This window comes from Octodon degus, unplaced genomic scaffold, assembly GCF_000260255.1.
Source record: "Octodon degus isolate 3935 unplaced genomic scaffold, OctDeg1.0 scaffold00014, whole genome shotgun sequence".
Classification (NCBI taxonomy): Eukaryota; Metazoa; Chordata; class Mammalia; order Rodentia; family Octodontidae; genus Octodon; species Octodon degus.
The window spans coordinates 10,628,513-10,644,489 of record NW_004524590.1 but is presented as its reverse complement, the minus strand read 5'-3'; the positions used below and the strand labels follow the sequence as shown (position 1 = coordinate 10,644,489).

Genomic DNA, 15,977 nt, shown 5'->3' with positions numbered 1-15,977 from the left:
CCCAATCTGCATATTTTCACCTTAATATGCAATGTCTTCCCTTGATGGTTTGTACAGTACAGCTTATGTGCAATTGGGAGAATTGGGGGAGATCTAATACCTGCCAGAGTCATAAATAGGAAAATTCACTAATTGTTGAGGAGAAGAGTATAAGAGTTAATATCAGGCTTAAAAAAAGAACAAATCGGACCAGCAAGATAGCTCAGTGGACTAAGCACCTGCTTAGGCAAGAGCAGGGTCCAAGGTTCAATCCCCAGCATCACATGCCACACTGGCCCTGTCCCCAAGCATGCTGAGCCACCCACTGAGACCTGGCATGGTGGTGCATGCCTGTAATCCCAGCACGAAGGAGGCTCAAAACAGGAGGATCACAAGTCCATGCTGCGCAGTGAGACCATGTACCAAATACATTTTAAAAAAAAAAGAAAGAAAAGTCTTAGAGTGATAGGTAAAGACAGATGAATTGATTGATCACAGAATATTTATAATAGGAAAAAACCTGATATTTGGGTCAGGTTTGACTTGGGGTAACATCAAGCAAAAGAGATTAACAAGCTATCAGGACAAGTAGAGATATTAACCTTGGTAAAATATCTTTGTAAAACATTTTGATTATATGTATACATTATAAGAAATGACAGAGTAGGACAGATGCACCTTGTACAGTGACATCTGTAGGAATGAGTTGATAGTAGATGGAATTGGTGCAAATCTAATGTTTTACTTAAAATCATTATTATAAGTTAGGATAGATATATAGCCACTTTCTCTTAATTCAATAATAACAAGAAAGATTTGTACTAATAGTGTTTGGACAGGATATCATGTCTGCATCTTGTGCTATGAATGACTACTACAAAGATAATATGCAATGTATTAATTGTTGTAACTCTTCTTACGAACCTGTTTTGAAACTGTCTCGTTGCAATTTTTTTCTCAATAAAATTAAATAAGTAAGTAAGATTACTGTTACAAATTTTGATCAATTTCTTGTATTAATGTATTTTCTAATATTGGAACTTTAAAAAGGTATAAAGTAATTCTTGAGGCCTAATCAAATTATCTTAATCTCTATTTGTGTGTGTGTGTCTGGGAATTAAATCCAGGGAATGCTGTGCTACATTATCTCTGCGTGTATGTGTGTGTCTGTGTGTGTCTGTGTGTCTTGTCAGTCAGTTAAATCCAAGGAATGCTGATCTACATTCTACATCCCTATTTTTATTTTGAGACAGTATCTCACTAAGTTTTCTTGGCAGCTCCCCAAACTTGGATATTCCTCAGGCCATCCTGCCCCTAGTAATTGGGATTATGGTCATTACCATCATGCCTGGCTCACAAAATTTTTTAAGTGGGTAAATTTTGTACAGTATATGCTTTTGGCTCCAATTACCTCTCCCATGCCATCCTTTGGATCATTTTAAGCAGATTAGTAATTTTAAATATATTGAAACCATTGAGTTAAAAGTCTTATCAATTAAACGTGTATGTAGTAAAGCCCCAATTTCGCTGGTCTTGCTTTCTGCTTTAAAAAAAAAAAAAAAAAAAAAAAAAAAAAAAAAAAAAGCTTCTATTAGAATTTAAAGCATTAATTAACATTTATGACCAAAATATTAGAATTTAAATATCATTTATACCCCAAATAGTGTGCTTGGTTGGTTAGTTTTGTGTGCTGGGCACTGATCTCAGGCCTGTGCTCTACCCCTTAGCTGTGTTCTACCAATACCTTAGCACCAGAATGATTTGAAATAGTGATTTTTGGGATATGCTCCCAGGAGGTCTGGTAAAGCCTCAGGCAGACACGAGGGCTGCTAAGTTTTTGTCTTATTTTATAAATTGGCTTCTGAAAAGCATTCCATTTGAAGAGTATATTTCGCTCTACAAAATGTTTAGAAATTTCTAATTTAAAATAACTCCTGCCTTTCTCAATTATTTGCTTTAAGGTGTGATTATATGATGTGATACCACTTCTAATTACATGACCTTTGGTGACTTGTTTTATCTCTGAACATGTCAATTTCCCCACCTGTTAAAAACAAGATGATAATAGTGTCTACCTCTGGGTTGCTCTTAGCATATAATAATTATATACTTTTCTTCAGTTAATTTACACTGAAAGCTTTTAGGTATGTTTTCAACAATATATTTTCTGCATGTCTGAAGTGTGTCTGATAGAATACAGAGAGGAATTCCTTGAATTCTTAACTTTACCCTTGTCTTTAATCACAAGAAACCTTTTTTTTTTTTTTTTAAATACAAGAAACCTTATGTAGACCTCCAACCCTCCCCTGTTTAGTCTGTTTCCTTGAGCCAGTCTTTCCTGGACTGGCCTATTACAGTCTTTCCTAGTGAGTCCTCAAAGCTTTGTCCATACTTGATCAAGTCCTTTTGCTTATACTTTGAAGTTTTACCTTTCTTTTGTCTTCTCTCAATTTACCAGCAGTGCTAACTTCCACTTACAAATTCAGCTTTTCCCAGTTCCAATTCACTCTTGGTCAAATCTAGCAATGTATTATGACCCTTGTAAATATCAGGCTGCTGTAGGATAAGAAAGTGAAAGGATGAAAGAGAATATGGATGAAAAGAAGATACCAAGCCATAAGGACTCAGGGTGCACCATGGATGCTGTAGTCATGATAGCAAGGCTAAGTGTAGGTCTTCAGGCTGCTGTTGCTGTAGTATAACCTACCATCCAGCCCTGTCTCGAGTATTGCTTGCACTGGGGAGCTAAGGTCAGGACCTTTGGATTTGTTTGAAACTAAGAATGTCAAGCCTAGAAGTCTTATTCTGGAATAAATTCCTATTGATAAAATGATTTGACATTACAGTTCTATTGATTTATATTAATCCTATCACTGAGGGTTAATGTGCATTTTTAGAAGTTATCTAAAGCATTTGTTAGGAATCAATCTGAAATTATACTTATTTTGAAATATTCTCAATATCAATATAAATGAGCCAAAAGATCAGAAACTTGAGTTTTAAACTAGAGTTTCTGTGTCTAATGTAATACAAGCAAAGCATTAAGTTAAATACCTAATAAAAGGGCTGAGGAGATAGTGCAGTAGAATAAGCACTTGCTTGGCAAGCGCAGGGTCCTTAGTTCAATTCCCGGTACAGTGGGGAGGGGGTACTAATGAAGACATGGGTGACAGTAATAATTATAGTTAAATGAAACATAATATCCTGGTATGTGTTTTAGAAAAATTTGAGGTCTCCTTATTCCTGACAGGTTTATATTGGAGATTGTCAAGGAACAGTTTTTGTTCACTTTAAGTAACTAAAATAATAACCTTGGCATTTCATTTCTAACTTTCTCTATTACAGATCTTTTTCAATTGCCAACTATAAAGCCAGTAGTCTGCAGTTGGTGTAGTCTCCATTTGTCAGATTTCTTCCATAGCTGCTTCATTTTGATATTCTTGCCAGATGTGTGCATGTACATGAAGTAGTATGTTTGTTAAAGAATTGATCCATTTCATGACATTTTAAATATGTAATAATGTATAATAATCTATGGTTTATCTATTAAGTGATCTTTCTGAATAACTTTAAATAATGAGATTATATACATGCAGACAGCTCTACTTTAGATATAAAGGAAGTTATTCATTAAAATTGAGTTAATAATTTTGAAATACTTTTAAGAAATGTAACTTGTAAGCTTTGCCCAATATATGGTTTGAAAATCTGTGTTGACATCCTTAATTACTTATACAGGCTTTGGTTTATGTGCATGTGTTGTGCATATATGTATGTGGGTAGAGTTTGGCTGTTCAAGTTGAAAACATAGAAGGGGGAAATGGCTACCAGATTACTAAGAGAACACAGAATATCAGACTTCCCTTAACCTGCCTTTTAAATAAATGATCTCACTCTTGTGTTTTCATCTGAAATAAAATAAAAATAAGCCTCCCCATACAGACCTGTCCAGAGCAATAAGAATACTTAGGTAATCTGCCAGTCTGTGCTTTAAAAAGAAAGTTTTATAAGATTATGAAAAATCTGCCATGCTGGCCTTGCCCCTGGGGTGTGCTGAGATGGCAATTGAGACTGGATGTGGTGGCCCATGCCTGTAATCCCAGCTCTTGGGAGGCTGTAAACAGGAAGATCACTATGAGTCTGATCTAGTAGTGAGACCTTGAACACCCTGTAGAGCCTTCCCTAAAAAATAAAAATAAAAAGATTATCAAAAGTCAAGTAGCCTGTGTCCTAAACCCCAGTTTTGCTACTTTTCCCCCTGCTCTCTCTTTTCTGGACTCCTCCTTTCTCTTTAGAATTTGAGTTAAATCCCAGCTGAGGACTAGATATTTGGCCTGTCTCCCTATCTAAGTCTTTCTCTCTATCTGCATATGTATTATCAAGTACTCAGTGAAGTTTGGCATGCAACCCAGCATAGTGAATTATGTAGGGAGAGTCTCCATGCCTATCTTAACAATGCTTGCTACATTTGGCTTTCTCCAGCTAATGATGTAGGATGACAACCCCCCCTTTTTTTTACAGTGCTTCCAGATTTTTCACTTTGAAAAATCTAGATTTATGTGTAATTTTGTCATTAAAAACAATAAATGGGCCAAATATATGTTGACTAAAATTGGTCCACAACCCATACATTTACAAGCACTGTTGAGTAAAAATCTCTCCAGCTTTTTTGACAATATGTGCCTGAGTTCTAACACTCAGAAACACATTTAACAGTTTTGGCGAAGTGCCATAATGTCTGTGTAATTGAGCATGTCTACTGTTATTTCCATAACAAGGCTTGCCCTACTTACATATTCCACTATAGATCAGGCCTGAGTTTGTCTTGTTGTCTGTTTTGGTGGTATGTTTATCCTGTAGCCAGATTAAGAACATGAAGTTGCTCTGTTTCCATCTGATCTAAACATTAATACCTCCTCCCACAACCCTTTGGTTTTGAGGCTAAATGTTTCCTGAGTTTGATAACTGTGTACGCACCAGAAATAAGTTTCTAATCATCTTGTTTAAGTGGTTAGACTTAAGCCTATATAAGGGAAGAGCCCTGCAGTTTATTATGTGTGATGCCAATGACTGCTGGCTTTAGATAATAAGTTTTAGAAACTCTTATTCAATACCTGAAAATCTGTGAGTTTTTGCCAAGGAATATCTTTTTTGTGGGTGTCGGGCAGAACGAGGGATTGAATTCAAGCCCTTACACTTGCCAGGGAAGTGCTTATTCTACTCAGCCATCTCCCCGGCCCGGAATATCCATTTTGATCTGCACTAGTTTCATACACAGTTATGGTTGAAGTTTCTATTCTAGAGTAACAATACTTCAATTAGTGTGGTATGATCAGAATGTATCTAATATTTATGTATTTATAATTTTAATCTAATATTATGTATTTAATCTAAAAGTTGTATTACAGTAAAAGACACGTTGCCATTAACCCCCTTCAAAATAGTTCCCCTTTCTTCAGACAAACTGAACTCATCCTTCTTGCTATTTACTGAAACAGACCTGGAGGTCCTTCTGTGAGTGGTGTTATAGTATGATGAAAAATACAGTGGATACTGCTGCAGAGTCCTGTTGAAGGGAAGAGCAGGCTTATAAAAACATTGTGGTGTGCCCTGATTACCTTACTTATTGAATGACACCGTGTAGCTTCTGGCTCTTCCCCAAAATGAAAATGACCATGAAAATTAAACATTAAAAAAAAAAAATTAGGACGTGGAGGTACCCAGAAAAGCACAACTCAGAACAGTCATGAAAAGTGGACTTGCTGTGTTTCAGAAACTGGCAAGAATGATGGAATACATATGATCACAACAAGCAGGAGAGCCAATAGGATAGCTCAGCGGACTAAGCGCCTGCTTAGGCAAGCAAAGGGACCAGGGTTCAATCCCCAGCACCTCATGCTGTGCCAACTCCACTTCTGGGCATGCTGAGCTGCCCACCAAGTCTGGGCATGGTGTCACACGCCTGTAATCCCAGGGCTGGGGAAGCTGAAAACAGGAGGATCACTATGAGTGCAAGCTGTATAGTGAGACTCTATACCAAATGCATAAGAAAAAGAAAAAGGAAAAAAAAAAAAAAAAAGCAGGAGTATTTTGAGAGCTGTGACAACACGTCTTTTTTGTAATAAATGTTTTAAATTTAATCATTCACTATTTTTTTTAATTGTATCCCATGTTGTGCCATCCCATGTTGGGTTCTTGGCATTTGAAAATAGCAAATTAAAAACTTCTGTGTTTGGTACCTGCAATCCCTGCCGACTAAGGCAGATCTCCATGAAAGGTTATGCTGAAAAGGAGTACACTGATGCAATCTTCATAGACATCAGAATTTAGAACACTTATGCCCTAAATACATCTGTGCAAATTTCTAGGCAGCAAAGGTAGTAGTATTGTGTACTTGCTGATTATTTAATGATTATATTTTATGCCAAATTAGAACATTTCAGGATTTTGTTTCCTTGAGAAAAATGTTCCTAGATATCTATAGGATCATACCATTCATTACTGATCCCTACAGCAGCCAGCTTTCTAGGAGCCAGCCTTTATAAAGAAGTTCATACCTTCTTAAGGGAGAGTGTGTCCCAGGGTTACTTCTCTGGTGACCTTTGTTACCTTGGGGTAAATTATGCTGTGATTGAAAACAAAGATTCTTTCTTATTTGTGTTATGGGTTAGTTGTGACTATACTCCATGATGTCTTCATCCTGGGACCAGATTAACAGCACTTGCTTCTAGAACTAAGCTCATGACCAAGGGTGTTTGGGGCAGGAGGGATATAAACTTGATCTGTATTTTAAGATGTCCTTTCAAAAGTGGCATGTACTGCTTCTGTCCACATTTCATTAGCTAAGGCAAATCATGTGGCCAAGGCTGCTTGTCAGCCAGGAGAAAATGAATATTTTAAAACTTTTAATACACTTATGTTTTCTCAAGACATTACAGCTTGAATGTTATGTATCTGTTGTCAATCCACAAAACTGATTAGACACTAGATGAGCTGTGTGCCTCAGTATTAGAGCAGCAGTCGTACGGCTTGGCACAGCAGCTATCAGCTCTCTTGACTTTTCTTCCATACGGAAGCCGTAATCCTCTCATTTCCCCTAAGAACATCCTGCCATCTGAGATAGATAATAATTCCAGTGATGGTCAGTGCTTTTAACAAGAACCATTTTACCCTTTTCTGTTCTTCCAGACTTCCAAGAGTGCTTACTTCCTAAATTCAACCACTGGTTCCCCCTTCTGGCCTTTGTGGAAAACATACAAGTATTATTCTGTACTGTGCTTTTTCTTAGAACCTCAACTTTTAACTTGAAATTTCTCCTGTACTGTTTAGCTGTGTCAATTCCTGCTACCACAAAATTCAGTTTATGTTCTCTAAGGTTAATTGGTTTTTTGGTTAACTATGTTACATTATTTCATCCAGTTTTGTCTCTTCTGTGATCACCTCAACATTCTTCCAGTCCTTGCCACATTGAGTTCATTACTCATATGAGCTATGTTAAAGAGAATAGGCCACTTTTTAAAGTTATGTTATACTCTACTAGTTTTTCATTTGGAATAGTCCAATTCTCACTTGATTTCTCTTTCCCTGCTTACTTTTAGGCTACCTGTAACTCCACAATGAACACCTCAAAAAAAGATATGTACAGCGTGTTAATAAACAGCTACATAGGAATGTCTTTAAAGTTTATTTTATCATATATTTTTGTTTGGTTGGTTGGCTTTGGTTTATTTTTTGATTGATTTTAGGTCTTTTTGTTTGTTTCTGAGATAGGTCTCACTGGGTAGGTTAGGCCGGCCTTGAACTCACTCATATTGCATAGGCTGGCCTTGAACTCACAATAATCTTCCTGCCTCAACCTCTGAGTGCTAGTGTTATAAACATGTGCCAACATGTCTGGAATATCGTGTAATTTCTTAGAGATTTGATAAAGTAGGAAATTAGATTTGCTACTTTAGAGGCAAGATCTTTTTATTAAAAAGGATTACTGACAAATATAGTACTTAAAGCTTATCTTCTATGCATTGTAAATACTGTTTGTAAAGAAAAAAAAATTATAAAAACTTAGTTTCTTCTACTTTTCATTATTTAGATCACAAGAAACTCCTGAAGATGGGCAGCCTCCAGCTTTACCACCCAAACAGTCTAAGAAAAACAGTTGGAACCAAATCCATTATTCACAGTCTCAACAAGATCTGGAAAACCATACTAATGAAACATTTGATGGTCCCTCTTCTCCTGAAAAGTCTACTGTAAGTAGCTTCTTCACATATTCTCACTTTTCTGTGCACTGTGGTCCTAAATGCAGTTTATTTTTTATTGTAGCATGTTTTAGTTATAAATTATAACTTTCTTACTTGCTCACTCATAGTACTGAGAATTGAACCCAGGTAGCAAGCACTCCACTACTGAGTTATCCATAACCCTTTGTTTGAATTTTGAAAAAGGGGTTTGCTCAGTTGCCAAGTTTGCCTTTGAACTTGTTTTCTTTCTGCCTTGGCCTCCTGAGTAGCTTGGAATTATGAGTTTGCACCTCCATGCTTGGCTAGCTTTTTCTCTTTATCATATTCTTTGGTCATGTTTTATATCCTAATTGCACAATTATGGAGTCTTCCTCTTATCGTCATTTACAAAATGCCTGTTGCATTACAAGGTAAATTACTAAGTGAAATAAACCAGACCCACATGTGTAAATATCATATAGTATCCCTAGTATAAGAACTCAAAAGAAGAAATACAAATAGAAAGGTATAAGATAATTAAAAGGAAAGCAAGAACTTGAGGATTAGACAACGAAGAGAGAGCAAGGAAAAAAGCTAGGAAACATGACAAGGGGAAAGCCATACATTTATGTGTACAAGATGAGTAAAGCAATGATCCTGAGAATCTTCAGAAGGTTTTCGAAGCTAGTAGTTAATTAGAAGGATTCTCACCCTAACTAACTATATATATGCTGATACCAGTGAACTATCCAACTGCACTGAAAATGGCAATGCGTAATAGTAGGGTCATGCTTAGAATACCTATCATTCTGGTCTTCTGAATACATGCTGCTTGCCATGACATGCCAGTTACTGCCATGCTGTCTTTCAGGTAGATGTTTGTTTAAAAAGGAAGTGGGTGGTGCATGAAGGCAGGAGACAGGAAAAGGGGTGTTGTGGGACTGTCCTGCTACAATGCTATATGTGGTTAGATTTCTAAATTTCTCTGTAAAAATATGTAATTATTTATTCCTATTTTTTAAAAATGTATGTTAATTTTTTTAAATTTTTTCCTTCATATTCTGTAGAGACTTAAAGTTTAACATATCAATACTTGATAAAAAATACCTGTTCCATGTTAATGCCTAAGATGTTTGATATTCAGACAGATTGTGAGGTTAAACTCAACTGCCTATGTTGTAGGGTAATGATAAGCTTCTCTTCTGAAGAGTTAACAACCTAAGTTTTCAGACCAAAAATTAGAGAAAAAGAAGGGCTTCAAGGACAGCCAACATTTTGGCCCTAGTCTTTCAAGGTCAGTGAAGACTCAGGACATAGGAGAACCTGTACTCTAATATCATGTAACACAGTTATGTCCCAAATTTTCTGATCAAGGAGATTATGAGGCCACAGAAGAAAATGATCAGTGATATAGAATGTGCCTAAGGAGAGTCACATGGAGAGAAAACATTCTCTCAGGCTTTCACAGAGAGCAAATTGGTCAAGCAATGGCCGTGACTCATCCACATGGCTGACACTGACAGAGGATCTACAAACTGCGGTACAGAGTTTCAGGATAAATCCTGAGGGGATTTAACTGACCTTATCAGATACAAAAGCTGCATTTCGTGTTATATAGGTCTTGCTTTATCTTGGTCTTAACCATCCAACAGAAAAGTATAAAAATAAAGCCATATTAATATGCTGAGCTATAAAAGGCTCAAGTCAACAGCTTCTGACATTGCCAGTCTTACGGAAAACCCACTACTGTTATGGACTACTGGACTATTTTGGAATATTGTGCTGAATTCACACACCTATAATATTTAAATGACAAAACTAAACAAAAAAGGGGGATACATGTGAATGACCATTTTCTATCTGTATATTCAAAATAGGATAGATTGGGGCCAGGGAGATGGCTCAGTGGAATAAGCACTTCCCTGGCAAGCGCAAGGGCCTGAGTTCAATCCCTGGTTCCGAGAAGGAAAAAAAACAAAACAAAATAGGATAGATGTACAGCTACATTCTCTTAATTCAATGAATGGAAAGATTTGTTCTAATAGTGTTTGTAAACAGGATATCATGCCTGCATCTTGTATAATGAATAACTAAGATAACATATAATGAATTACTAAGATAACAATATGCAATGTATTTATTATTGAAACTGTCCTACTAATTTGATTTGAAACTGTCTCATTGCTATTTGTTTCTCAATAAAATTATGGAGAAGAAATAAAAATTTAAAGAAAGGTAAATTGCTGACAGATTAATGTTAACTTCAGTCTTCCATAAGATACCTGCACTACAGAACAAATGTTAGTACTGGTAATTCATTAAATACAGCTAATTTTGCTATATAATTAGTGGAGAGATTTTATCATTTTCATTGACCTTTTTGAAATTGAGTACAGGTTTTTAAAGTATATGATCACTTATGTTTTACAAAATAATTTATGAATTGTTTTAGTGTTTTTGTCCTAGAGAATATGCTCTTAAAACCACAATAAACTGTTAAGTTGTTAGAATACCCTGATTTATCAGTTTTCATTGGTTTTTCAAGTGGATGTAAATAAACTGTGAGTTTATTATAAGGATAACTATTTTTGAAGAAATATAAGACAGACCCATAAATATAGGTAATTCTGGCAATTTTAAAAACCACCAGAAAAGGAAATAAACATTAAGGGAGGTAGGTCAGCAGCTGGTATTGGCCAGCCTTTGGTGGGCACTCTACTCATTGTCTTTTGATTTATTCACTGTAGCCTTTTGCATTATCTAAAGTTGAAAAATCAAAAGGCAACCATTCTGTTCTCTGACGCTGACTGCTCCATTACCATGGACATATCAAAAAAAGATCAGAACCTAAAAATTAATAACTCGTAATACTACCTATATGGTGATTCTACCATATCATTTATATATGCATTGATTCATGTTTATTGAACTCCTACTGAGTGCTAGACATGTTGATTGATGGAGATGGACATACAGAGATAAGACATGGTCCTTGCTATTATATAATTTATAATTTAATTTTTTTCTATATTAAAAATTACTTCTGAGCACCTGCTATGTGCCATGTACACACTGTTACAGGCTCTGAGGATATTATCAAATAATATAGGAAGAAAACAAGTCTCTGCCTTCAAATAACTTATTTTTTTTTAAGTGTTTGAAAACATTTTTTTGTTGTTTTTTTCAGCAGAATAAAAACTAGTAAAAAAAAATTAGAAGACATACAGAACTTCACTAAACAGGATGGTGGGAATTCAACAATAGTTGTTATATTACATGTTGTTTTCTTCAAATTAGTTGTTCAGATTACCAGATATAAGCATGCAAAATTGGTTTTAAAAAAGTATATATACATATGTGTGTATGTGTATATATATGTTTAAAAGGAGAGAAAAATGGAAGCATTAACTGCTTCTTTCAGTAGACAAGCAAAGATCAGCAGTAGTTATCTAAGCTGTCTTGTGTATATACATGTATATTGAATTTTCACTTCCTTTCTTGTCTCTTTTCCCTCATCCAAGTTGTACATTCCTTTTGAACTGTTTCTTTCCTTTTCGCTATATCTATTATACCTTTCAAATTTTATGTATTCTTTCAGGCTCTTACACTAGGGAGACAATATGATGTTTACACATAAAAATCTTATTTATTTCTTTATGGTTTGTAGTTGCAACCATTTACCTATAAATGCCTAGAGTTTTTCTTCATAGCTGAGTAATATTCCATTGTATGGAAAGACCACATGTTTTTTATCCGTTCCTCAGTTGATGGGCATTTGAGTCTTTTCCAGAATTTAGCTGTGACAAATTGTTCTGCTATAAACATGGATGCATATATATTGCTCTGGTATGATGTTTCAGTTCTTCTGGAGAAATACCTAGGAGGGGAATAGCTGGGTTAAATAGGACCTCTAATGTATTTTTATGAGGAATCTCTACATTGTTTTCCATAATGGTTGTACCTGTCTGCACTCATACCAACATTGGAGAAATGTTCCTTTTTTTCCCACAGTTCCACCAGCATTTGTTACTGGTTGACTTCTTGACTACAGCCTTTTTTTCAGATATGAAATGGAATCTCAGTGTTGTTTTAAATTGCATTTCTCAAATGATCAAGTATTTCTTCATCTGAGAAGTGTGGATTCTTCTCAGATGCCCATGTTTTGAATGGGTCTTTGAATTTTGGGTTTTTTGGTTGTTGTTGTTCATATGTTCTAGATAGAAATCCTTTGTCTGAGGAACAGTTGGCTAAAATTTTTTCCCAATTTGCAGGTTTTCCTTTCATTCTGTGGGTGATTTCTTTTGATGTGCGGAAACTTTTCAAAAGGATGAGATCCCAGTTGTTGATTCTTTGGAGTATTTTCCATGCAATTTGGTTTTTAAAGAACTTACATTCTGAGGAAAAACAGTAAATAAGTTAAATAAATATATAACAGTATTACATAGTATACATAAAGCAGGAATTAGAGAATTTCAGTTATATTATACTTGTAGATTGTGTGGACAAGGAATGAATTTAGTGATTTGCCATATAAATACCTTGGGGGTAAAGACAAGAGAACTAAGGAAATAGGTACAAAGAAGGTGTCTTAATGTGTTTTCTATTATTATAACAATACCACAGATTGGGTAATTTATTAAAAATAGAGGCTTATTTAGTTCATGATTCTATAGGCTGAGAAGCCCTTATAACATGGTCCTAGCTCAGATAGAGGCCTTTCTGCTGTATCATGATATCTGTATCACATGACAAAGTACAGCAAGCATGCTAACTTCGACTTTTTATTTTAGTTTAATTTAGGTTAGTTTTAGTTTTTGAGATAGGTTCTCGCTATGTAGTTCAGACTGGTCCTGAGCTGACTGTGTAGCCCACATTGGCCTTGGACTCACAGCAATCCTCCTGCCTCAGCTTCCTGAGTAGTGGGATTACAGGCATGTATACCATACCTGGCTCCAGTTATTTTTTTTCTTATAAAGCTACTGATGTTGGGTCCCCACATTCAAAATCTTTTCAGTCCCATTTTTTGTCCAGTGGTCATACCACCCAAGTACCATTAATCTATATATTTGGGATTCAGTGTCAAATGTGAACTTTTGGGAAACACATTAAAACCATAGTTACAGGATTATGATGGCTATAATCAAGTAGTACCAATGGACAGTGTGGCTAGTAGCAAAAGAGCAAATGAGGAAGTAGGCTACATCATAAAAACCTTGCCTTATACTTTTTAACCTTGAGTGAGGTAGGAAGTAACATATCTCAAATAGATACTAAAAAACATAAAACAGAAATCACCAAGAAAGTGTATGTAGGTGTTTAACTGAAAGGTTTTATTGGAATCTTTAGCCCTCCATGTTGTAAACATAAAAGACATTGAAAAAATAAAAAAATAGTAAAGGAGACTATGCTGATGCACCTAGAAAGGTAGAAGAAGCTATAGGCAACTGGTAGTCTTAAGAAAGTGACTTTGTCAGAGACTACAGTTAAGTCATGGAAGATGAGAATCTTGAAGTTCACTGGATTTAATAATGTGAAAATCTTTGGTGTACTTAATTAACAGTTATGGTAGAGTGGTAAGGATGAAAATCTGAATGGTGGAATAAGATGAGAGGAAATAGAGACAGAAAAAGCTTTTTATTTGCTAATGTTTTTGGCAAAATAAAGGCAATAGAGCATGGAAAATATATATCTCAATTATTAGTAAAAAATGTATTATCCAAAATCAATAATGCAAATATAATTATGGTTCTTTACATATTGTAGAGATAACACAAATATACAGAAAGCATATTCATGTATTTCTCAAAGATAGATTGCAAATGAAGAAATTTATTTTTGTCTTTTTAAGCCTAATGGTGGTGTTCCACAAGATAATCTTGTTCTAATCAGAATGAAACCTGATGAAAATGGAAGATTTGGATTCAATGTAAAGGTAAGCTGGAATTTATCTTTTACTGAGTTTTTCACATTAAAATGTCTTACTAATATTTAATATTGAATTTACTCTCTTATCAAGGGAGGATATGATCAGAAGATGCCTGTAATTGTATCCCGGGTAGCACCAGGAACACCTGTGAGTTCTTTACTTTTTATAACTAGATTCAGTTTTTAAGAATATGTAGTTATTTTGTCATTTTTTAGTTTAAATAAAGGAAGAATTTTAATCATTTTTTAAATCTAATATTTTGCTGTCTGGATCTCTTAAATTGCTGAGAAATTAGTTTTTTATTTGTTCTTTTACAGAAGCTATTTATGAGTTTCAGTGTTTCCAAAGTGTAAAAGTTCTGTCTAAACAACCTCTTTAAACAACAAAATGAGCCAGACCTACGTTCATGCATGCCTGTATTCCCACCACTCAGGATGCTGAGAGAAGGTGATTGCTGTGAGTTTGAGGCCTATCTCCAAATTTAAAAAATAGAAGGGGGTATGGCTCAGTACAACTTTCCATGGTGGTTAAAGAGAGAAAAGCATATGTACCCCTGGAACTATTCTGATAAGTCCTCTTAGTTGTCTTTCAGCTTCAATAGTCATGAATTTTCTATTCATCACAGGACAATTTCTTAATGGACTACAGATCCCCAGATCCTCATGCCTTACCAGACCTGCCCTTAAGGCATCCTGAGCCAGCCCTCCGCAAAAGAAAATCCTTCTTAATGGACTACAGATGCACCATTTATATTGCTGTTTATTTAGTAAAGCAATATTGCTTTCAGATTTCCATTTATGTTATTCTGTTCTTACCTGAGAAGCTCTAAAGCCCTTTTAACTATCTCTCCATCCTGTGAAGGCATTAACCAGCAATCTGAGAGAAAGATCCCAACTATTTCTTGTGTTACTTTGCAGCAACCTCATAGTTGATTTAAAAACCATATCAGGATTTATCAAGGACATCAAGATAATGTGGGTTTTTTTTTTGTTGTTGTTGTTGTTGTTGTTGTTTTTGTGGAACCGAGATTGAACTGAGATCCTTGCGCTTGACAGGGAAGCACTTATTCTACTGAGCCATCTCCCCGGCCCCGATAATGTGTATTTTGGCTCTAGTTTTTAAGGACTTTGTTGGCAAGTACTCAAGGAATAACCTGTCATAATCATAAACACAGAATTTATCTGAGAGTCATGGAGCTGTCACAAGAATAGGAATGCATTCAAACCTTAGTAAGAAACTTTAAAAATCATTTAAGACTATCTGATTTTCATCTCTTTTCTTTTTATGCAATTCTTCTGGTCTTTTTTTTTTCCCCCCCTTCTGGTCTTTTCTTTCAGAGAAAACTAATTTGTACCTTGAATCAATTTATCCTTCAAGTTACTTGAGATAAACATAGTCTAAATAAAATCATTACACTAGGTTCAGCAAGATAGTTCAGCAGACTAAGCACCTGCTTCATCAAGTGCCGGGACCAAGGTTCAGTCCCCAGCCTACATGCAGCACCAGCCCTGCCACCAGCCATGCTGAACAGTTCACCAAGTCCGGGCATGGTGGCACACGCTTGCAATCCCAGCACTGGGGAGGCTAAAAACAGGAGGATCACTGAGTCTGAGCTGCATAGTGAGACCCTATAACAAGTATATAAACGAAAAAAGAAAAGTTTCTTTAAAATCAGTATGCTAGGGCCAGGGAGATGGCTCAGTAGAATAAGCGCTTGGCTGGCAAGCGCAAGGACATGAGTTCAATCCCCAGTTCCGCCAAAAAAACCAAAAAATTAAATCAGTATGCTAGTAGTAGCTTCAGCACAAGTCCTTGTAGCACAAACAACACACGTACACAGACTCAAACCAGAT

At 35.6% G+C, this 15,977-nt stretch overlaps 1 protein-coding gene across 8 annotated transcripts in view; it reads left to right on the top strand.

Moving 5' to 3' along the window:
• Positions 1-15,977, top strand: part of Ptpn4 (protein tyrosine phosphatase, non-receptor type 4) — a 221,200-nt gene that overhangs the window by 167,639 nt on the left and 37,584 nt on the right. For all 8 annotated transcript variants that reach the window (XM_004626351.1, XM_023709705.1, XM_023709700.1 and 5 more), the window contains 3 exons: positions 8,069-8,228; positions 14,047-14,130; positions 14,215-14,271. In XM_004626351.1, the coding sequence (XP_004626408.1) occupies positions 8,069-8,228; positions 14,047-14,130; positions 14,215-14,271 (301 nt within the window). The remainder of the gene's footprint in view (positions 1-8,068; positions 8,229-14,046; positions 14,131-14,214; positions 14,272-15,977) is intronic.